The following is a 23,592-nucleotide window of genomic DNA, read 5'->3' on the forward strand; positions in this document are numbered from 1 at the left end:
GAGTTGCTTTTTCTCTATGGCATGACAGATCATAGATGTAGAGCTGGTGAGAAGCCAGAGATCTGGAGAGATGAAGTCAGCCACACAGCCAATAAGTGTCTGAGGCAGGATTTGAATTCAGGTTGCTAGACTGTGCCAGGGTGGAGGGGAGAGGAAGGATTCTGTGTCTAATCTTTACTCCTAAACAGATGGAAGTGGACCAGAAACTTTCTCCCTTCAGTTCTGCCTAGAATCAAGAAGAGAAGGATGCTTACAACCCTACGCAGTGAGGCTGTAAAAATCTCCCTTGGCCATCTAACAAAGAATATTCTAGCAAGGAGAGTGATGAGAAGGAAAAGAAGATATTATTGATGCTTGAGTGGGAGCCAGAGAGTCATGTTGAACTCATAGGCTCCTTAGGCCATAAAGAGCCTGCCTTTCCTTCCCTTTCATGGCTTTCCATTGGGGACCTGTCCACTTTCCCCATCTCTGTCTGACCTTTTCCTTTGTGCCCCTACAGCCAACCCCAGGTAACACTGACCAGGAGAGCGAGGAGCAGGTGCAATTCAAGAACATTTTTCGACAGATTGCGGGTGATGTGAGTACCTTTTAAAACAGCTACCCCTCAAGATAGATGCTCTCACTCCACTTTTCCTCCCCCTCGCCTTCCCAGGGATCTAAATGAGGGAAGTCTTAACCAAGCTCAGTTGAGAGACTGACAGTACATGGGCTCTTGTCTTCTTGACCACACCATGACGATGACTCCTTTCCCTTCCCCTCCCCTGACTAAGTTAGGCAGAATCTTAATGGGAACTTTGTAATGGCTTTAGAATATAAAGCTCTCTAGCATCACAAAGAATCTCCCAACTTTCCCACCTTTCTCATTGTCATCAGGTGCTGCCTTAGATTAACGACATAATGATATATCATCATCCTTGTGAAAAAAACCCACAACATACCTCCTATTAGTTCTAGGACATACATATAAATAAATATGCACATATAAATATACATACATACATATAAAAGATGAATAGACACATATACATTAAGCAACTGTCTATGGATTGAGCTGAGTACTGTACAGACCCCTGTGATATTGGGGCTTCCATTCATCCAGCCAAGCAAGTATTAAGTGCTTAGCATGTGCCAGGCACTGTCCTAGGCACTGAGGATTAGAAGACAAAAATTAAACTGAAAATTCATGCCCTCAAGGAGCTTACATTCTACTGAGGGAGAGAATATGGAGGTAAATAGACATATAAAAAAATAAATACCTGATAATTTTTCTTAATTAGGTGATACAGTGGATAGAGCACTAGGCCTGGAGTCAGGAAGACTCATCTTCCTGAGTTCAATCTGGCCTCAGACACTTACTAGCTGTGTGACTGAGCAAGTTGCTTAACCCTGCTTGCCTCAGTTTCCTCATCTGTCAAATGAGCTGGAGAAGGAAATGGCAAACCATTCTAGTATCCTTTCCAAGAAAACCCCAAAAGGGATCATGAAGAGCTGGAGAGGACTGAACAACGATTAAACAACAATACAATTTTTCTTAGCACTAGGAGTTGGGAGGAGCAGGAAAAGCTTTAAGTCACCTTGGGTGGAGTTCTGAAGGAAAAAAAAGATCCTGAAATACAGAGGTGAGGTGGGAGTACATTCCTGCCTCTTGGGGGACAGTAGGTATAATAGCACAGAGACTAGAGATAGAGTGCTGTGTATACAAATTACCAAGGTTAGTTTGACCGTAGAATGCAGGAAGGGGAGCAAGGGCCACAGGTTCCTCAACCCTGAGTCTTAGACCCTTCCTACCTTTCCAGTCTTCTTATATATTACTAACCTCAACAAACCCTGTATTTTGTGCGCATGCCAAATCCCCTATTAGCTTATAAATGGTGAGGGCAAGAATTGTCATTTGTCTGTGCCCCTCACGTTGCAAGTGCGTAATAAACGTTACATCTATTGTTGACAGTCAAATAAACTGCCCAACGCTAATTGTTTTAGGAGGTTAGAGGAGGAAGGGGTGACTTCAGGCTGGGGTATCCAATCCAATAAAGAATTGGAACGAAGGCCTGAGGGGCCCTTTCCTCTTACGTGTGCCTGGGTTTCATGACATTAATCTTAGCCAAAAGTCTCTTACTGCCCTCTGGCTCCCAGATACGCTCTTTTTTGGCAAAGTAGCCAGACAAGACACAGCTTTACTTGTTCAGTATTTGCATAGCTGGTCCAATAGGGCACCACTTCCATGAGGACCCTCATTCTTTCCCTTTCTCTTTAGGACATGGAAATTTGTGCTGATGAACTCAAGAACGTTCTCAACACCGTGGTGAACAAACGTGAGTGACTTGAAAACCTTCCCCCAAGGCAAAGGAGGAGCTCTGGCTCATAGGTTGGAAGGAAAGGCTCTCTAGAAGAGCAGAATTGAAGACCTCATCATCCTTATTTTTTGTCATCTTCCTTCCCCAGATAAGGACTTGAAGATAGATGGGTTCACCCTTGAGTCCTGCCGAAGCATGATTGCCCTGATGGATGTATCCTTTCCTTTGTTTATCACCCCGTTCTCCCATCTCCCCATCATGTGGCCCCATGGACCCAGGCAGTGGTGGGTGGGACCTAGCTAAACAAGGCTGTGCCAAGTGTAAAGACCCAGACTGAATTTGGATGTAGCGAAGTTGTTAGTTATTGCAGGTTATCCAGGGGGAGCTTCTGGTTACTAGGTTACTGAGCCTCCAAAATAAGTAAATGAGAATCATTCGAGGCTGCCTTTGTCACAGAGCAGGTACCCACTATGACCACCCTACAGCCCCTGAGGAGGGTGGGGAGGAGGACCAATGAACAAAGGAAGGTGATGGGCTCATTCCCTTTACAACAGAGGAGGTCATTGGAAGGGATGTTCTATGCAGAAATTTCTCTATAAGCCTCCCTCCTTTCTCTGCCCACCCTTGATGGCTGGGGGACTTGGTCATGTGGTCCTGACCACTTTACTCCAGACAGATGGTTCTGGGCGGCTGAACCTGCAGGAATTTCACCACCTCTGGAAGAAGATCAAGAGCTGGCAGGTAGAAAGGATAGAATGGTATGGGGGGGAGGGGGTGGTGGTAGGGTAAGATGGGTAGCATGGGAGGGAATGGAACCTTATCTAGTCATACCACTCTCGGTCACCTGCTTTCCCATCCCATCAAGTTGAGCTACTCTGCATAACTTATGCCAAATACCTAGAAAGTCTTCCCTCCTCTTTCCTTGTTCTTTAAACTTGAACTTAAATGCCACACCTTGCAAGATGGGTTTCCTAGTCAATCCTCAGACAGGTCCTTCTCCCCAGTTGGAAAGTAGTAAGCTTCTTGGAGGGCAGGGGGGTACTGTTTGACTTTGTATCTCCACAGCTTAGTACAGTGTCAAGTACATGGTAAGAGCTTAATAAACACTTCGATTTTTTTTCACTTAACAAAATCTATTTTCACTCCTTCCCACTTCTTGCACCATTGGGAGGGGAGTTGGGGGGAGAAAATTCTAAACCCTCAGTTAAAAATACGCACGGTTAAGCAAAACAAATTTCTGTAACTGCCACATCCAAAAAATCATTTCATTTTGTACCCTGAGTCCATCACCTCTCTGTGAGGAGATAGGTAGCATGCTTCATCATAAGTGCTCTGGAACTGAGGTTGGTCATAATAAATGCTTGTTAATTGAGCTGGTATACTTAATAGTGTGCCATGTCTTATATGGCTCATCCATATATAGTTATACAGTGTATTAAAGATTATCAAGTCCTTCCCTCACAACCACCCTGTGAATATTATTGACATTTTATAAATTTTTTAAATTTAAATTAATTAAAAAAAATTAAGTTCAGACTGACTTGCCCAAAATTCCTCAGTTAATTAAATGGCAGAAGGGGAACTGGAATCCTTTGTTCTAATTCCAGGCCTCCTTCCACTATATTAGCTCCATGAAGGCAGGGAGTGCCTTATCCTGTTTTCTATCTCCCTTAACACCTAGCACAGTGCTCTGCACACACTAGGTCCTTAATAAATGTCTAATTTTGAAATAAATGACCCTTTCCTGTTTTCAAATTTTCTATTGACAGAAAATCTTCAAACACTATGACACGGACCACTCGGGCACCATCAACAGCTATGAGATGCGCAATGCTGTGAATGATGCAGGTATGTGGTCTCAAAGTGGGTGGGCGAGGGTGTGAGTGTGGGAGTGGAGGTAGGCCTAAGGGTGGGCCATGTAAGTGGAAGGAGGAAAAACAGTAAATGAAAAGAAACAATGGAGGAGAGACTAAAATAACCCTGAAAGATGAACTTTACCTCCTCCCTCGACACTCTCTCTTCCCCAGGCTTCCACCTCAACAGTCAGCTCTATGACATTATCACTATGCGCTATGCAGACAAGCATATGAACATCAACTTTGACAGCTTCATCTGCTGCTTTGTGCGGCTGGAGGGCATGTTCAGTAAGTGGGGAAGCAGCTGCTTGGCCTTTCAGTTCCTGAGCTGATGGAAGATGGCTTTCCTTCAATTACTGAGGGTAGAGGTGGGGATTGGGCAAGACTTCTTGGCCAGTCCTTGAAAAAGCAAGATGGCACCATCACATCTTTCATATGGGTACAGTTTCTCATAGTGGCCAGGGCAAAAGGGGACTGCCTAATCTCTCTCTCTCTGATCTGTCTGTTCCTTCACACAGGGGCTTTTCAAGCCTTTGACAAGGACGGAGATGGCATCATTAAACTCAATGTTCTAGAGGTAAAGATATAAGAAGCCCACTACTCTGTTGTGTGATGCAGGTGGGAAATCACAAGAGATTGGCTTGACCAACCTTGACTTCCACAGTACCCTGTGGATCTAGGCAGAGAAGAGAGCCCTTAAAGGCAAATGATGGGTTTTTGTCTTCTGGTTGGGGGATAGGATGGGGAAGCTTGGGGACAAAAGCCCTCAGTTGTCAGATGAACTCTGAGGCAATAGTTTGGGGACCTGTACAACCCCTTTTTCCTAGTAGGATTGGAGAAGGCAGGAAGGGATGTAGTTAGAAACAGTAAGCTGTTGTCTAGCACTATAGCTGGGTTGTTTACTTTGGGAAGGTGGGATTTGGTGCCTTACATTTTTTTTTTTTGTTTTCCATTTTTCCCTTCACCTTGGCTTCTCCCCTTTCAGTGGCTGCAGCTTACCATGTATGCCTGAACCTTGCCTCCCTCACCTGAACTAAGATTGTACAGAATGAACCATTTGTGATGTCAACCAAAGCAGCTAGTGTCACTTCTAAGAAACAAGCAACATCTAACGGCCTCGGGATTCCCATGGTGGTTCTCTTCCCTGTTATTCTGTACTCCCAGCTAGTCTCAGGATGTTCCAGTTTTGTTATTCACTACACCTGCCCTTGGGATAACCAGATGCCTTCCCCAGGCTCATAAAGTTGCTCCCCAACCAACCTTAGCTTTCTAGGATAAGGTGTGAGCAGAGGTGTAACTTCTTTTCCCTATTAAAGCAGTGACATCATCTCAGAGCACTACAGTGAAGCAAGTCTTTGCCAACTTCATAGAGTTCCAGTTTAGCCCTAGGGGAAGATTTTAACTAGAGAGGGCCAGTCCAGGTGCCTAAAAGGCTTGATCCTAAAGCTAATGCAAGAGTTGAGCCTCCCATCAAGGTCCTTCTTTGGACTGTCCCCAAATCTCCAGATCAGAACTGACCTCAGGGCTTGGACATGATGAAATTACTGCTAGGAAAACTTTAACCAGTTCAAAACCAGACCAGGGTTGAGGAAGGGTAAGGAAATATTTCCTGGGGTATTTGTCTGGGATTGTCCTTTGCTGGACGCATTAAAGAAAAACACCTTCATTGTTCACATGTTGGTGGACATTAAACATGGAGTGCCTCCTGGACTCCTTCCCTCTATCCCAGCCCTTGGTTCTGCCTTGGTTTTACTTCAGGATTTTATTTGTTCTGGATTTATACAGGGGAAAGGTAAACCAGGGCAATTTGGGTTGTCACAGATGATTGGTTGTAGTCCCAATAAGACTTCCCAAATTAATAAAAGGCATGTGTCTGTCTATCTAGTGTGCACTGTCTGACTCATTTGATATTAACAGATAGAACAAAGCCAAATAGCCAAAGCAGTCCCACAGTAGAGAACTCCCTAGTCTCAGAACAGAAAACCACCAGACCCAAGATTTTGATTTAGAAAAAAACGCTGAAAAGACCAAATTTTTATAATCAGTCCCTTTAGAAAAGTGATTATTTTAAAAAGCTTGTGAACACTTTCCCAGGGACAGGGGTATATACTGAAAGAAACTAGCTGGGCTATACATCGGGGCAAAGAGTCTTTATATTGGCCACCACCAATATGAAGTGGTAACTCATTCAAATTCAATTGGAGAATACACTCAAAAGGCTGTGCTAAGGTCCCAATGATTAAACTTGCATTGAGGTTGTGACTTCTGTTGGTTATGCCACTGTGGTTTGCTAGTAGACTACATTTGGCCAGGAACTGTCAAAGAAACACTTGATTTGGGATTTTAACAATGAAATCAATGTATAGAATCTCAGCAATCCAAGTGTTTTAGAAGGTGCCTTGGAGGTCCTTTAGTCTAATGTGTGTCTTTAGGAATCTCTATAATCTCCCCAACATTTTTTTTCCTCTTAAAGTGATTTAAAACCTACGACCACCCCCATCCAACTTTGTAGGCTCCATTTTGATGACCTGTAACTTCCCCTGTGGCCTCTTCAAAGGGAGAAATAGGACACCAACTCAAGTAAAAGTTTGCACCGAGCTATCTAAGAACAGAATGGGCTACCTTAAGGGGGTAGTCTTTCCCAGAAGTGTTTAAGTGGAAACTCAACGACCACTTGTTAGAGACGCTATGGATCAAAACTTTTATTTAAACTGAGGTTGGATTAGATGACCTCTGAGCCACAACAAAGCTCCCTTCTGATCATATGAAACTTATAAGCACTGAAAAGTGGCTAAGTTGGCTATAAACAGACAGGTGAGCGACAATTAAGTTGACAGAGCCAATTATTAAAAGTATTTAAGTTTTATTTTCCTCTCAATATTTGCTGTACTTCTTCCTTTACAAAGTTTCATGTAGTTCACAGCTTTGTACCAAAATGAAAGGGGGCCAAGGTATTTGCTTAATAAATACTTCGGAACTGTCTCACCCATTTTCATTCTTCTAAATCCACATACTGTGTTAAAAACTTCTAAAACCAAGAACACTGAAATAGCTCTGGTGTATGCATAACTAAGAGGGAAAAAAAGGTTTTTTTTCCAACATCATTTGGACTGTTACCTAGGACACAGTATAATCCACAAGGTGTCCCAAAAGTCTTAGTGCAGTTTAAAGCCTTAGCTAAGACTTTCGGGATACCTGGTACATCTTGGAAAGTTTCAAAAGTCTGACGATTGCCATGTGATACAAAGACCTTATATATTGGGGAAGTTTGTTAAAGTCGTAGTTCTGTTTTTGATAAGGGATATCTTAGACACATTTGTACATGAAACTCAGTCAAGACCCTATCACTACTCCAAGGATAGCTTCTACTTACTATTTGCTAAACCAGCATCACTGGTCAGGAGAAGGCAAGCTGGAGGTGGGGACCTCGCCACAACCCACAAGGGCAGTTGTACAAATAAATTCTCACTGTCCTAAGCCTGTGGGACAGGAGGAAGAAGCAAATGAGGTAAGTTGCTTCTCTTCAGACCCTGAGGAATAGAGGTGGGAGTAGGGGATGTATCAGTGGCACAAATAAGATCATTATTTTGCAGAGTCAGGTACTTGTAAATGGTGCTTTCCTAAAAACCTCAGGGGCTGCTAAACTATTAGAGTATGGTTAAAAGGCTAGAGACTTTAAGCCAAACTATTTAAGCAAGTCAAGAGCTTGCACTCCCTGCTTCTGTCTCACTTGAAGATATGCCCCTCCTCTCCACCTTGGGCTCCTGCCTATCAATAATTTCCTCCTCTATATTGGTTACGCTGTCCCCCTAAAGCAAAACTGACTTCAAACGCATTCATATCCAGTTACTGAAGATTTATGGCATAACTGACAAAAACATCACTCATTAGGATTACAGTAACTCACACAGCAAGTTCTCTGCACACAAGTTACAGGTCGTCTAGAGCAAAACGCAACAGCCTGCCATGATCCAGGTCTAAGGAGTGGATCATAGCTGTCCCTGCAGAAGAATCTTCTCTTTACGCAAAGGCAGGGATGTGCTACTGACCTTATTCAGGTTCAAGTAATCTCACAGATCTAAATATCACCCTGTTTTTGTACCTACCTCACTGTGATTTGCTTGGCTTAAGTGTGTTCCTTTGAACCTGCCTAAATCCTAGCCTGAAACTCTAAGTGGGGCTGCAGTAACACAAACATCATTTTAAACCACACACACACACACACACACACACACACACACACAGCAGTTCCCTGGGGCTCTGGCCTCCAAATTAGTCATAGCCAATCAAAAGTAGCATCATAGAAACGGTTTCTGTAATGCAACCTCAACTTCCAATGAGAGCCTATTGTGGTCTTATCTTCTGTCTTACCTACCACTGATTAGATTCTCCATACCACTGCCAACATACAAGCAACAATCTTTGCTCAATGTTTCTCTGTGAGATAAGACCAAAAGCTAGGGTCAGCCCTGACACTCTCGAAGATTAAAACAAACAAAATATAAACAAACAAAAAAGCCCTAAGGGTCTGCACCTGCCTCTTAAAACACTTTACAAAAAAAGGCTATATAAGCGGTTACTCCCTCAATTCCAAGCTAGAACTCACACCTGTAAGATTTTCATTTCTAAAAAGTGCATCTGTTAGCTTGTGAATGAGACTTCCACATGTTCTTACAATAGAAATGTTTTCAGAGTTCTTCCAAAGAAATCTGGGAGATGTGGCAAACCGTCAAAGGTACACACACATATACACACCAGCACAGGAAGGCAGACACACTGCATATCCTCCTTCACTTCAGCTACCTCATCTCTTAAAAGACTCCATCACTTCCTGTCAATATCCTCAGACTTCCCAAAGAACATCCCATGCCACTTCCTGTGGTATTAGGGCTTTTGAAAGTAATTACTTGTAGGGCTGCCAAGCCTTGATCTTTCAGACTTTTCCCAGGTCACTTTCCCTTCTGTTTCAAAGAGGGCTAACCAATGGAAACAAGTATTTAAGGACTACTGATTAACGGATTATCTGGCTTACCACATGGGCAAGTCTGGTAGTGCTCTGGATTGTGGCTTTGGTTCTAAATGCTCAGCCCACAGATGGCCTAATAAAAGAACACCTAGCCCCACCAGAGCAGACCCAAATGAATTCCCCTGAGAGGTACATTCCCATTATACCCACAGGCTGGCCTGAGTTCTCTAATCACAACTCTCAACCTTTAAAGGAAGCAGAGATATGAAATGAGAAAAACTTTTTAAAAATGCCACTTGAAAATGACAAAGACACATGAACCTCACACAATAGAATCTTTCTTCTTCCTGAACATAACAATTCAGTTAAAAAATGGGTTTCTTCCTCCTAGGGACAGAAAAGGAAGGAATTTGTAGAGCCATTTGTAAACCCCAAATCCTTAATACATCCTAAAGCTGAAGGGAGGATATGTGAGTAGACATACTAAGGGAAAACCTGCATCTCTCAGACTCTTGAGACATTCACATCATGAAGCTATATTGGTTCTTTTCCTCCCTTTCTATCGATCTCTAGGCAACATTTCAGTGCTAGAAAAATCATGAAACACCTTCCAGTTTCACTTCTAAATGGCCTAGAATAAATTCCCCCCTCCCCCCCGAAAAATCAGTCTCAGTTAAATGCCTAACAAGACTTTTTTCTTATGGTTGCTCTCAAAAAGAATGAGAAGAATGTTCCCTTCAACAGGAGGCCAAGACAGTACTATTCCTCTCACTGGTGAGGTAGAAAGGAAAAGATACTGGATTTTCAAAGAAGAAATCCACTTGGTTTTCTACAAGTAGGTTCAGGTGTTCCCCTCTAACTCCACATAGTCATCATAAGGTACGGTTGAATCTTGGACGGAGGAGATAGGAGCATTGTTTATATGAGTCCAGGTGAAAAATTACTGTGTTCCAAGGTCAGGTCAACCTAACCTGGTTTGAGGGGTGGGGGATGGGAGAAGGAAGTCAGCTTTGGATCAAACCTTAAGATTTTAGACCCCAAAAACTTAAGAATCAGAAGCCAGAAAACAAAATGAAGGCATCCCCTCTATTATGTCTGTTACTAGATTACATTTGTATTACATACTCCAGTTCAATAGTAAAGACCAGTGTTATTCATATTTGCAGAGAGAGTCCTACTAAGAAGTAGTTGGGTAGGAATCAGTATGTTTCTGCTGAATGAACAGGGTTGAGCTGCTATGCCCCAGGTCACCTGAAGTGCAGTCGTTTGCAGAACAGCCATTCTACCTCCTTAAAGGACTGCATCCTTTGCCACTTATCACAAACTTCATCCAATTTTAAAGGAATAATATCAACACTTAAATAGTACATTACATTAAGAAAGCAAATGATTTACCTCCAATTTACCGTGAAAATACCTGGCAGTAACTTGTAGAAAGGAAATTAAAACTTAATCTTGGAAATGCAGAATCTGACTGCATCTAACAATCAGATATTCTGGTTTGGTATTTAAACCACTTTAGTTTAAATTTCTAAAAAAATTATCTGCCAAGAATGTGACTGATAAAGATTCTGTATCTATTAAAACACCTGGAGCACATTAATGGACACAGATCATGTTGCCCTTACAGAAGGGCATTGTGTATCTGCACTACATCATCCCCAGGGGCATGTTCTTAACATTTGTTACACCTCATTAAATAACAAGCCTCCAGCTTGACCTCAAAGGGTTAACCCATATTCCCAGAGTTGTACAGGTAGACAGAATAATCATATTCCCTTTCCTGCCTTTTTTTAAAGGGGGGGGGGTGTTAGGGAAGGAGAAGGGGAGGGAGATGAAAAAGAGAAGAAGGCTAGAAGGAGCAGTACACACAGAGGGTTGATATGGGCAATAACAGGTCTAAACAACTTCCCAACGTGGGAGGCAAAAACTTCATGAATCAATTTTGCTGTCATCTTCGGCGTGTCGTTCAATATGACCTGCTGCATCCTGAGAAGAAAAGGACAGAGGAACCTATCAGGTAAGAGTTAGCAGAAGGCACATATCAGTCTAAAAGGCAGAGAGACTCCCCCCTCACTACCCAGGTACCATATCATGAAAGAGAGACATGAATTTCTGCATTTATTCAATTTATAATAGTAATAACAGCAGAAGCATTACTAGGAAGAATAAAAGCATTCCTAACCTAAGATAAGGGCATGGTAAGAAGTCTCTGAATTCAAATGCTGGGTCTTAAAACGGAATATGTTTTTTGTGTCCCTGAAGTAACCTGCCCTTTTAATGCTAAATTTCAAACCCAACTGCTACAGAACAGTTCAGTTGTTATTAACAGGACAAACATTACAGAACAGGCATCATCACAAGAAATCTGTCTGCATATCGATAACCAAAAACATTTTCCAAATCCCCTTATCTCTAGCAATACTCATCACAACAAAATTCTAATATGTAAGAATTGGCCTTATGTTATTTACTAGAGCTCAAGAAAGATGGCTTGTTAAGAGGAATAGAAAAGGTACATATATGTATATATATATATATATATATATATATATATATATATATATATATATATATATATATATATATATATATATGTATAGGCATATGTATCTATGTGTGTACATGCACGTACACATGGACACACACACACACACACACACACACACAAGATAATATTTCATCCCTAAAATAGATCAAGACAGGGATCCTATAAAAGAATCAGAAGTAACACACCTTCTGTCTTATATACCTTTTCTCTAGGGGTCCTCAGGTTGATCAAGAGTTACTGAATTACCTTGACTCTTATAATTTCAGAGTTGGAAAGGACCTCAAAGACTTATCACCTATTACAACACTCCCCTCATACGAAACAACTAAGTTTACACAGCTAGCTAGCAATAGCAGAAATGGGATAAGAAGCTAGGTCTCCTAACTCCCAGGTCACACGTACCTGCTTGGATCCTTTCCTAGCAGTAAAGAACGCATCACAATTCTTCCAACGACATTTCAAAGTCTGAAAGTTTGGGTTGGTGTGGTCGGTTAGCAAGTGTTGTTTGAGGTGATCCACAACTCCAAATATCAATGAGCAGCCGTGCCACTGGAGGCAAAAGAAAAGATGAGAGGAAAAAGTTAAAGGTAACCAAGGAAGTAAAAATGTAGAGAACTTCCTCCCTTGGACCTATGTACACATAAAAACCAAGGAATTTCCCCAACTCTCTATCTCTGCTATTTCATTAATTCCTAGAAGACTTGGGAACTCTGAAACCTGCTGAATGAAGCGTTTTACTTGCCTCTGCAGAGGATGATAAAGTACAAATATATCCAAGTTACACTAAGCTATAAATATAAATCACACAGGAAGGTCTGGTACATGAGTAGGCCATACTTGGGTTAAGACTCAAGATAATCATAAGTACACCACCAGAAGAATCCTGAAAGTTCAGGGTTTGGGATTTACTTAGTTGCTGCTGAGCAAGAAGCTCAGAGATTGGGAATAGGGAATATTTCAGGATCACAAATTATTCTTTTTAGGCAAATGAGAGAATCTCAAAGGAGACAGTTACAGATACAATTGACAAATGAGCTGGCATAGACACCTACGGCATAGTCAACGGAGCAGCTAAGTCACATTCCAGAATTCTGTAGGCTATTCTCATCTGCAGAGCAAGAGCGTCTGTCCCTGATTCCACAAGACTGTGAACCACCGACCTCCCATTCTCCAAAGAGCATGTCTTACAAGAGATTTCTCTGAACACTCTGTATATATCTAACTTTTATCTCCAAGCATGCTTTATCTTCAGAATAAAGTACAAATGCATATAAAAGTTGTCTAAATATGTAGTTATTTTAGTGTTTGCCACTCCTATGATACCATAAGCACTCAGAAGATAATATCTATAACATATTAATAAGATCCCTCTAGGGTGGTATCTGTCACATATTCAGCAGGTATTCAAATAAATATTGATAGTGATCATGAAGTTCCATAAAATTAACCTGAGAACAAGTAGCATGAACTACAAATATGCTAGCAGCAAGAAAAGGTCTGCTCAGAGAACACCAGAGTCTCAGAGTTGGCAAGTAATTCAGAGGTCTTCTAGTCCAAACTACACATATGTAGGAATCCCTTTTATAATAATCCTGACCCTTTTTATCCAGTCTCTCCTTCAAGGTCTCCAGTTAGAAGGTATTCCTTACCCAACAGCGAAAATTCTGCATTAGATTTAGCTTTACGGCCTGGATGCTACCATCATAACAGCCAGTATAAATCTGTAAAAGAAAAGAACACTAAGCCCAACTGAAAAAAAAAAGCCCTTTAAAATAAAACTCAGAAATTAGTTGTAGCCATAGGAAATGGGTGGTGACTATGTTTGTGGGCACATGCATGTCCAGAACATAGATACATTGCAATAACAAGAAAAACAAAACAACTCCAGAATCAGACTGCTAACACTAAGTTAGCAAGTATTTATAAAGCACCTACTATATGCCTGGAGATACACAGAAAGGGAAAAACTGTCCCTCTTCTTAAGGAGCTAAAGAGGAAAAAGATATTCAGGAGGGAAACAACATGCAAATAACTACATATAAACAAGATACATCAAAGAAAACTGGACATAATCTCAGGAGGAAGGTGTCAGAAGGAACATTACAGAGCTAGCCCAATGGCTTCACTGCGCAGATGAATACTGAAACTCAGGAAGTGTCTATAAGACTTGTCCAAATTTACACAAGTTATCTGGTTATGACAAAAGAATTGAGCTTCTTGGGAAACTGAAGCTCAGACTGTTGAAGCTGATGAAACGTAACAAGTGAGAAGGGAACACAATGCCTCTCGTCTTTGGCAGCTGTACAGGTTTCACCATTAATCTTGTGACTTGTTCCACCAACCCATCCCAGTGATGCATAAGGAAGACGGATGAGCTGAAATTTACTAACATTTCTGGCAACTCCTGGTAAAGGCTTAATTATTTTGCTTTATAATCCCTGCCTATGTTTCTATCCCAGATTACTGGCAAATACCATGTAACTAATCAACTGTCTACTAATTCAAAGTACTTGAAAGTCTGGTCATATTGGTAAATATTAAGAGTAGAAGTCTGATAGAATTACTTTTCTTTTTGTTTTTTAATTGACTCTAGGGTTTTCTAAGTAAACTATCATATCATCTACAAAAAGTGGTAATTCTGTTTCTTCCTGGACTATGCTTATTCCCTCAACTTTATTTTCTTGCCTGCATTTCCAGGACTATATCAAATAGTGGTGATGATGGAAATCCTTGCTTTACCCCTGATCTTACTTCCAGGTTGTTCCCATTATGTGGAATTCTAGTACAGCTTAACTATGTTCCAGAATTTGGGGTGTTGTCCTCTTCAGCATACCAAGCTGGTTTCTCTCCATTATGATACTACTTATCCCATTAGGAAAGATCTGTTTATTCTTATATTTTCTATAATTTATTTCTGTTAGTTTTAAAGCCTTTTCAGCATCTATTGGTATAATCATCTTATTTTGTTGCTTTTGTTATTAATTGGTATATTCGTAGTTTTCCTAATAATTGCACTTCTGGTATAAACGCAATCTGGTCAGCTTGTGCATAATCTTTGTGATATGTTGCCATATTTTCTTATAGTTTTCTCTGTTTTCACTTTCCCTGGTTTAGGTACCCACTACCAAGGCAATTTGAAGCCATCTGCAATTTAGAGTCTCAGAGACTCTGGAAAACTGACAAGTGAAGTGACTTGCCCAGGGCCACACAGCCAATATGTGTCAGAAGCCTTGAATGTGAACCAAGATCCTCTTAACTCAGAGGCCAACTCCCTCTCTCCCTCTCTGTGCCAGAGATATCAGTGCTATCTGGAGGATATCTATCAGAGAGAGATCACTTACAAAAGTTAATATATGACAGTAGCAGCACTTACCATACTCTTATGAATAGTCATACACATTATCATATCCTTGTGTCCTCCATACACTTGCAAACGGTCATGAGACTTGGGTAGGGTAGGGAAAAAAAAAAGCATTAGAAGAAAGGTTATTCATACATGTTTATCGAACATGATCACCAAGGCTCCATAGAAGTAGAATACAAAACCAAAAATGAGTCATAGGAACATAGCATCTTGCAGCTGAAAGGAACCTTAGCATTCATTATATTCCCCTTCACTTTAGAGAAAACTAACTTCAGAGAAAAGTGACTAAGACACTTGATTAAGGTCCTACAACTAATTAGTAACAAAAGAATAGAACCCAGCTCCTCACAACTGCTAACATACTCCTCCCTCTTTCCATCACACTAGAGAGTTTTGGGCTTCTGTGAAAATCACCTGGTGTATGATTTCAGGGAACTGATGATGAAGGATACTACCCAGAGATGGACTAATATGCAGAAGGGGACACATTACTGGACAAGAACAATATGGGAATTTGATAAAGGGGATTTGCTTAACTGTGCCTATTACACAAGGATTTTGGTTCCCCCCGCCCCACCATGGGGGGAGGTGGGAGAGAGGAAAAGAATTTGTCTGACAATTAAAAATTAATTAAAAAAAAGAAAACCACAAGGTACACCCCTCAAGGAGAGGCTTAGTAACCAGAAAGAATGAAAAGTTTGGTCACTAACCTTTTGTAAGGTTCCATATTTGAGACATTGCCCCTGCATGAGAATTCTTCTAAGACCTTCAGTTGCTTGCTAAAAATAATTTAGTTCTGCCGTTTAGTAGTTTTGGACTTTGCCCGTAACACTCTGAGGGCTGAAGTTGGTTGTCTTTTTTAACTCTATAGTATCATTCCTTCCCCCCTCAATAATATCTGCTAACGTGGTGCCCCTTCTTTCGGAATCAGTTATTCTAACCATCCCATTCTGATCCAATCCCTGAACCCAACCCTTATGTTTTCTGCCTCCTGCCCCACTCCTACAACTAGAAAAAAAGTATCAAACCCAGATGACCTTGGTGGACCATGTTACCAAAATATGGTTTGAGAATCTACCTGTAATTCATAGACACGAACAAACTTATCCAGGCAGGCAGTCACCATGACCTTCCCCAGAATGTTCACCACAGTCACTGCATGGTTGTGACCTTTATAGATTCGTACCAGCTCACCAGTCTATAGCAGAATAAGGGGGAAGGAAGAATTAATGAAAAATCATTAAACCCCTAAGTCTTTTCTCCAGGACTCACTACTTAAGATATAAACTATTATCTACTACTTGGGACTTCTAATGCTAACAAGTGAATGCATAAGCAACATTGCTGAATTTAAGCTCAAAAACCCACACACAATGGAGGGCCTATGGGAGAGATCAGCAAGGAAATCTTCCCTTTATCTCAATGGAGGTAAACTATTACCAAGGAAAAAGAAGGGCCTCAAGTGGTCTGGGCATAGTTGTGCTATTCCACAGAATACCAGAACGTCAGAGCTGAAAAGGACATTGGAGATAATCAAGTAATATCCCTGTCCCTCATTTAAGAAATGAGGAAACAGAGGCCACCTGTTAGTTTTTCCTGTTCTCAGCTACACACTTGAGCCACATATTGATTTACCAAGCCCCACTGTATGTGTATTATCTTGAAATTAAGTGTTAGAAGGTAAACCTTATAAAACTCAACCTATTCTTGAAGTCTTGAGCATATCAAAGCCTTTGGGTATTGTTTCAAGGAAGCTCAATGCAGTCTATCCAAGCCCCTTACATACAGGTGTAATTCTGGTAACCTTTATAATGGAAGACAGTTGTGCTTTCTATTATGTATATCCCAAGGAACTTGCTAGGCTGAAATCACTTCCAGAATCAGTATGACTTACATGAATGTTGTGGGCATGGACAGACTGGTCACTGGAGCCACTGAACACAAGGTCATTCACCACCTTAAAGAAAAAATATTTTAAATAAGCCAGAGTATGCAACAGATCTGGAAGTGTCATATTCCTATGATATACATCAAATTATCATTTGCTGGATTCTATTTTCCAGACTGATTTGATGTAATTGTAATATAAATACAGGTGGAAAAGATTATTTTTCAAACTAAATACATCTGCAATGACAGACTCCCCTCCATCATCACCAAGGGTTCTGACTGAATCTACCTCAAATTAAACACTGCTATATATGAAGTATTAACAAGCCTTTGGGCAGGCCACCACCTGTGCACGTGTATTTATCAGTGTGCGTGTATCTTAAAATAATACATACAAAACAGAACTATTAATTATCATTTTCAGAAGGAAGGGCTATTCTTTATTTAAAATGAAGACTCTGAATGTTAAAAATTTCATCCAAAACCACACCCTTCCTAACACACACTACCCCAAAACCCTGAAGCTCATACTTGCCTTCATGCAGAGAATGGTTTTGCTGTGGCCCTCCAGTGTGCGGAGGAGCAATCCATTGCGAGCATCTCGAACGCTGATGGTACAATCATAGGATCCCACCACCAGAAGTCTGCGGGCACCTTCCTGAGCTGTAGCCAGGCAGCTAACAGCCCGAGGACCATGGCACTCAAAGATATCAAGCTGCTTGTTGGTCTAGAAAACAAACCATGGATCTATGAAGTAGTAGATCCCCTGCTGAACAAAGACCTCAGAGAAAAATTTGTTAGTAATGTCCGGAGCCACTGTCCTTTGGCACAAAACCTCCTCTACCTTGTCATCCTGCCAATACCCAATCTGCCCTAATAAATTCCTTTTTAAAAATACTTTTCTGGATACATTTAATTTTTTAACCTATAGTCATTTCCTGATACCAGTCCTCATGCCCACCCCACTCAATCTTCTCCCTTTTAACAGTAAGTAAGACCAAACAATACAGTGATTGAGTCTGACAGCTCCAAGGGCATCCTGCCTTCACATCCACTACGTACTGAATAGAGGCAAGTGCATTTTGTCATCTGTTCTGCAGGCATAACACTGGTCATTACAATTACTTAGCCTGCTGCTTTTTTTAGTGTTGCTTCAATTTCCATTATTGTATGGTAGTTGTCATTTTTTTGGTCCTATTTCCTGCAGTCGGCATCAGTTCATTTGTTTCCCTGAATTCCTCATATTGCTTCTTATTCAATTCATGTTTGCACTCACAATTTACTCAGCCATTCCCCCAAGTGAGAGAGATTCATTTTGTTCTCATTTTTTGTTACTTAAGTGTTAAATATGAAAGTTTTGGTAAACATGGGGCCTTTCTGCCTTTAATGTCCTCAGGGTATATATGCCCTGGGATCACTAGGTGCATTTCAATTCAGGGAGCATTTTAGTGCCTACTATATTCCAAGCAATATGCTAAGACCAGAGACAGAAAAAAACAAAACAAAACAAAACCAGAAAGTCTCTGCCCTCAAAGAGCTTATATTCTATTGAGAGAAATTTTAAATTAAATTTAAGATATATACCAAGTGGTTTTCAAGGGGAAGGCACCAGCAACTGGAGACCAAAGAACCTACTATAGAAGGTGACACATGAGCTGCGCTTTGAAGGAAGCTTAGGAATTCTATGAGGTGGAGATAAGGAGGTGCAGTCCAAGCATGGGGGGTAGCCTATACAAAGGTATAGAAGCAGGAGATAAAATGTTATGTATAGGGAATAGCAAAGCAGGCTGATGTGACTGTATCAGAAAGTCCAAGAGGAGCAAAGTGCAATTAGTCTGGAAAGAGAGGCTGAGACAAATTGTGATGAGCTTTAAAAGCCAAATATAAAAAGCTGTATTTTATCCAACAAGCAAGAGGAAGACACTGGAATTTTCTAAGTGTGGGACTGACATGATCATCCTGTTATTCAGGGATGTGACTTTGACAGTAGCACAGAAGATGGATTAGAGAATGAGACAGACTGGAGTCAGGGAGGCCAATGAGAAAGCATCTGTAATAATTCAGTTGAGAGACCTAATGACGCCTTGAACTAAGACGGCTGTAGCGAGTAGAGAGAAGGGGATGAATATGAGGTAGACTGTGAAGGGAAGTAGAGTCAATAAGATGTTGCAATTGACTGAATGTGAGGGATAAAGCAGAGGAAAGAGTTCAGACGAGTTCAAGGTTGTGAACCAGGATGACTATGCCGTCAACAGAAACAGAAAATTTAGAAACATGGAAAAGGAAGAGGGAAGGGGAGAGAGGAGCAGAGAGATAGAGTACTGCTTAAGACACAAGTATACCTACCTTCATACAGCTGCCAAACAGATTTTCCTAAAGATCCTATCTGACCATGTCATTTCATTATTCGAATCCCAGTGGCTCTGTATTACCACCAGGATCAAATATGAACTCCTGTGTTTAGCATATAAAGCCCTTCATTCACAGTCTGGCCCCGACCTCCTTTTTCAGCCCTCTTATCCATCACTCCCCACCACACATCTATAGTCTCCCCAAATGTAATTAATGCCAGCTTTTATGTTCCTTCACTGTGTGTCCTCTGTGCCTCGGATGTACTCCCCCTTCTCACTTCTTTTTCTCAGATTCCCTAGTCCCCTAGTTCCTCATTTCTTCAAAGTTCAGCTCATGTGCCACCTTCCCCCTTCTCCTAAGCTCTGAGTACCTATCTCCTAACATCAGCTTGTATTCATTTTGTATTCATCTGTATTTGTGCTAGTCTCCTCTGACTACAACTTAAGCTCTTTGAAGGCAAGGACTGTTTTCCCTTTTTGTCTTTGTATTTCCAGTGCCTGGCACAAATGCCTGGAATACAACAGGTACTGTAAGAAAAGATTTAATAGTTTAATGACTTTTTCACATAATTTGAAATTATTTTCCACAAAGTCTGGCCTAATTCATCGCCACACACAGTGAAATAGTATGTCTAAGCCTATCCAATACCATTTTCTTTCTTTTCATCTTTGCTACTTTGAGGAATGAGTAGTTTTAATTTGCATTTATCATATTATTAACGATTCAAAGCAACTTTCATCACTGTTGTCAGTTTGCAATTATTCTTTCTAAGACCATTTGCAAACTTTTACCACTTTATCTACTCCAACCTTTTTATACTGTTCCAGTAAAGATAAATTCTCAATTGCAATAAAAATAAATTTCCCTAAACAGACAGACTTCATTACAACCTGAAAAGAATTATATGAACTGATGCTGAGTGAGGGGAGCAGAACCAGGAGATCACTCACTATACACGATTACAGACACACTAACTTTGATAGACTTGGTTCCTCTCATCAATGCAAGGTTCAAAGACAGCTCCAAAAGACTCATGATGGAAAAAGCTATGCACATCCAGAGAAAGAATTATGGAGTCTGAATGAAATGATTTGCTTTTCTTTTTTTCCTTCTTTTTTGGTTTCATTTTTCCTCTCTCATGATTCATTCCATTGGTTATAATTCTTCTTTACAAGTGGACTGTTACTGTAAATAAGTTCAATGTGAAGGTAAATGTAGAACCTACAATGGATTACATGCCATCTTGGGGGGGAAGTGGGGAGGAGAGGAAGGGAGAGAAAATTTGGAACTCAAAAACCTGTGGAACTTAATGTTGTAAACCAAAAATTTAAAAAAAAATTTAAATAAATAAATTTCCTTAAACTTATTTTTTAGCATCTGTCTACACACTTACCTTTACTTTTACACTTTACCATGGCTCTACGCTGAGTGCTCCCCTACCGCCATCCCCCTCATGGAAACCTCATCTTCTCCTACTTCCTAATTCAATGGAAAAGGAAGGGTAAGTGGCTTCCTCCTCCTTGCTGCCCAGCCACACTGCCACCCTCTTACTGCTTATAATATCACTTTGAATCAATCGTCTACCACTCTCTAATCATCATGAGGAATTATTCTATTTCTTACATTCTAAACTTGAGATTTCCCTTCTTCTCTATCAACCTCCATTATCATTTCTCTTGCTTCTCCACATATGGGCCATCGATGACTCAATATGTTATTCCCTCTCATCCATAGTCAAAGAAGTACTGCCTTCTACAAAGCCTACACTCCTCTGGGCACCACTTTGATGTTGTTCTTATTTCCATATCCTTCTGATTTTCTGCCATGAAAATCTTTACCTATCATCACTCTCATTGTCTAGCCTCTCTGCTCCTACCTCCCAGGCCACGGAGAATTCCTTGAGAAGGATGTGAACTCACAAAGACCTGCTTAATGTACTGCATATTCACACTGCCAACTTCAGTAAGGCCAGTGTAATTATTCAGAACTTTTATTATGCATCTCCTAATGGTTTCTCAGGAAAATCCTTCATACTACTTTTCCAAATTTTTTTTCCTCTCTCACACTCTGAATCCTACTCCATTCCACCGCTCCTAACTGAGGCCTTCATCATTTTACTTCACACAGAAAGCAGACAACTAGCATGAGTTCCTCAATTAATCATAATCTCTATCTCAACACATATTTCTCTGTATATCTTTTCCTCTCCATTTTCAGAAGAGGCAGAAACCAAACACCTTATCACCCCTCTCCAGCATCATCAGTCTCTTTCCTCCTACTGGCTCCTTCCCCTCTGTTAAACATAAGCCTTATGAGAAAAACAATATGACTGGGGTTTAGAAAGATCCCACAATCACCTTTCACCGCTGCTCTTTTTAGCAACTGCCCTATTTCTTGCCTACCTTTACTGTCAAACTTTTGAAGTGAGGGGCCAGTAGCATTTCATTTCTGATCCCTAAGGTTGCAGGTAAAAATTATGTATTAATGGAGCCCCAGAAGTAGGGTCCAATTAATATATAATAACAATACAATACACAATAAAAACAGTACTGACATATGACTGTTACATAGTCCTATAAAGTTTACAAAAAGTGTTTTGTGTGTGTGGATGCACAATAGTTATAGGAAAGGAAAAGACAGAAGACAGGAATGGGGCAGTGAATTCTTTTATAACAGAAACTCAAGGGTGAGAAAACTCCTGCTACCAAAGCAGTTCAGCAACTTTTCTGAAACTTAAATCTTAAAGAACCGCAAACAGACAAGTTAAATGACTTGCTCAGGGTCACAGAGCTAGCGTGCATCAGAGTCAGGACTGGAGGTCTTCCTGCCTTTGAGGCTGCCTCTTACAATGCTACTCACTCTTCCTGTGCCACACTTCCATCTACACACCCACACACGTAAAAAGTGACCCTTCCTTTCCAACGACAGCTGGCCGAGCCATCAATCAGTACCAGATGAGCAACGAATACTTAGAGAATCTGTGATTTCATCAGTGTGGGTACTCTGTACTCCATCCACAGACACAGATTACAATCTCTCTACAATCTAGCAGATGCTCTATGAGAGTCGCTATGGCTGAAAGATCACCCTGCAGCCAATCTGGTGATGAGCCTCTCCGAATTTAGCTAGGCTGGTCCTCGGACAGCAGACGTGGTCTGCTGCCGGGCCCACACTCGAAGCCTTTCCAGCTTGGTAGGACCTGCCAGAGCTTGCGCTCCGCTGGCATAGCCTTCGAGAACCCAGGGTCACCTCCACGCCACGATGAGGCATCAGAGTAGGACTTCGGTGGAGGATTTTCAACGTAATTTCCAGCCTGATGCAGAATGACAACTCAGCCAGTGAGAGGGAACCACAGAAAACAGAACGACAAAAAGATGAGCAAGTGACCCCAAGTAGCGATATATGCTGTTCTACCATTATTTTACTGAATCCTCAGATTAAGTATCCTTCTCACCACTACATAAACGGGACTGGGAATTATTAATGGGGGCTTCTGGCTAGGGCAGAGACGCCTCCAAATTCCACCACACAGTTATACAGTCCTATTTCTCTATTCATTCCCCATTATAAATGTGTTCTAATAGGTCAAAGATGAGCTTGTTGCCAAATCCAGTAGCCTTTTCTCCACTCCAATTTTCTTTAACCTATGAATAGTAATTGATACTAAGGTTCATCCATTCCTCGAAATTCTCTTCCCGTGTCATCCATGACAAGATGAAACTACATTATTCTGGTACTTCTGTTTCCTTCACTAGTGGTTCTTCCCTTTCTTTAACTGAGTATTCTTCAAGTTCCTTGGTCCTTTGCAGATATCCACACCTCCTGCCTTACTACAATCCCAAATGTGCATACATACTTCCTTAAATAACTCTTCTAGTTTTGATTTCAATATGGCTTTGATGATTTTTCCTAAATCTGTTTCTAGTCTTGTCTTTCAACAAAATTCTAGTCCTCTATTAAATGAAAATACCAGACTCGATGGCCTTTAAAGTCCCTAACAAGTCTTAAAATCCTATTTCTCTAATCTATAAATGCCTGTGGAACATTTCCATTTGAGTTTCCCACTATCTGTCAGACCCAGTATCATTTTCTGGTGAAAATCAGTTGACTTTCCTGTCTGTTAATGCACTATGAGTCTTCTGGATTCCTAATGATATAAAACCTAGATCTCAACTATGAATCTTTCTTTTCCTTCATCCCCTACATCCAATCCGTTGCCAAATTGACAAGAAACATTTCTCAGGTTTGAGTTTCCAGTCACCACCTAATCTAGGCTCTTATCCCTTTCACACATGATTATTTCAATTGCCCCCTACCTG

At 40.9% G+C, this 23,592-nt stretch overlaps 2 protein-coding genes across 5 annotated transcripts in view; one reads left to right on the top strand and one right to left on the bottom strand.

Annotated features, from left to right (window-relative positions):
* Window positions 1–6,928, top strand: part of CAPN3 (calpain 3) — an 88,729-nt gene extending 81,801 nt beyond the window's left edge. For both annotated transcript variants that reach the window (XM_036737031.1, XM_036737030.1), the window contains 8 exons: window positions 500–577; window positions 2,255–2,312; window positions 2,443–2,507; window positions 2,967–3,035; window positions 4,064–4,142; window positions 4,322–4,438; window positions 4,669–4,727; window positions 5,136–6,928. In XM_036737031.1, coding sequence (XP_036592926.1) covers window positions 500–577; window positions 2,255–2,312; window positions 2,443–2,507; window positions 2,967–3,035; window positions 4,064–4,142; window positions 4,322–4,438; window positions 4,669–4,727; window positions 5,136–5,162 — 552 coding nt within the window. In that variant the 3' untranslated portion in view covers window positions 5,163–6,928. The remainder of the gene's footprint in view (window positions 1–499; window positions 578–2,254; window positions 2,313–2,442; window positions 2,508–2,966; window positions 3,036–4,063; window positions 4,143–4,321; window positions 4,439–4,668; window positions 4,728–5,135) is intronic.
* A 68-nt stretch (window positions 6,929–6,996) lies between these two features.
* Window positions 6,997–23,592, bottom strand: part of ZNF106 (zinc finger protein 106) — a 77,344-nt gene continuing 60,748 nt past the window's right edge. For all 3 annotated transcript variants that reach the window (XM_036737028.1, XM_036737026.1, XM_036737027.1), the window contains 7 exons: window positions 17,457–17,648; window positions 16,926–16,988; window positions 16,110–16,229; window positions 15,041–15,112; window positions 13,317–13,388; window positions 12,070–12,216; window positions 6,997–11,105 (listed from right to left, as the gene is read on the bottom strand). In XM_036737028.1, coding sequence (XP_036592923.1) covers window positions 11,049–11,105; window positions 12,070–12,216; window positions 13,317–13,388; window positions 15,041–15,112; window positions 16,110–16,229; window positions 16,926–16,988; window positions 17,457–17,648 — 723 coding nt within the window. In that variant the 3' untranslated portion in view covers window positions 6,997–11,048. The remainder of the gene's footprint in view (window positions 11,106–12,069; window positions 12,217–13,316; window positions 13,389–15,040; window positions 15,113–16,109; window positions 16,230–16,925; window positions 16,989–17,456; window positions 17,649–23,592) is intronic.

The sequence above is a fragment of the Trichosurus vulpecula genome, chromosome 8 (assembly GCF_011100635.1).
Source record: "Trichosurus vulpecula isolate mTriVul1 chromosome 8, mTriVul1.pri, whole genome shotgun sequence".
In the NCBI taxonomy this organism is placed as follows: domain Eukaryota; kingdom Metazoa; phylum Chordata; class Mammalia; order Diprotodontia; family Phalangeridae; genus Trichosurus; species Trichosurus vulpecula.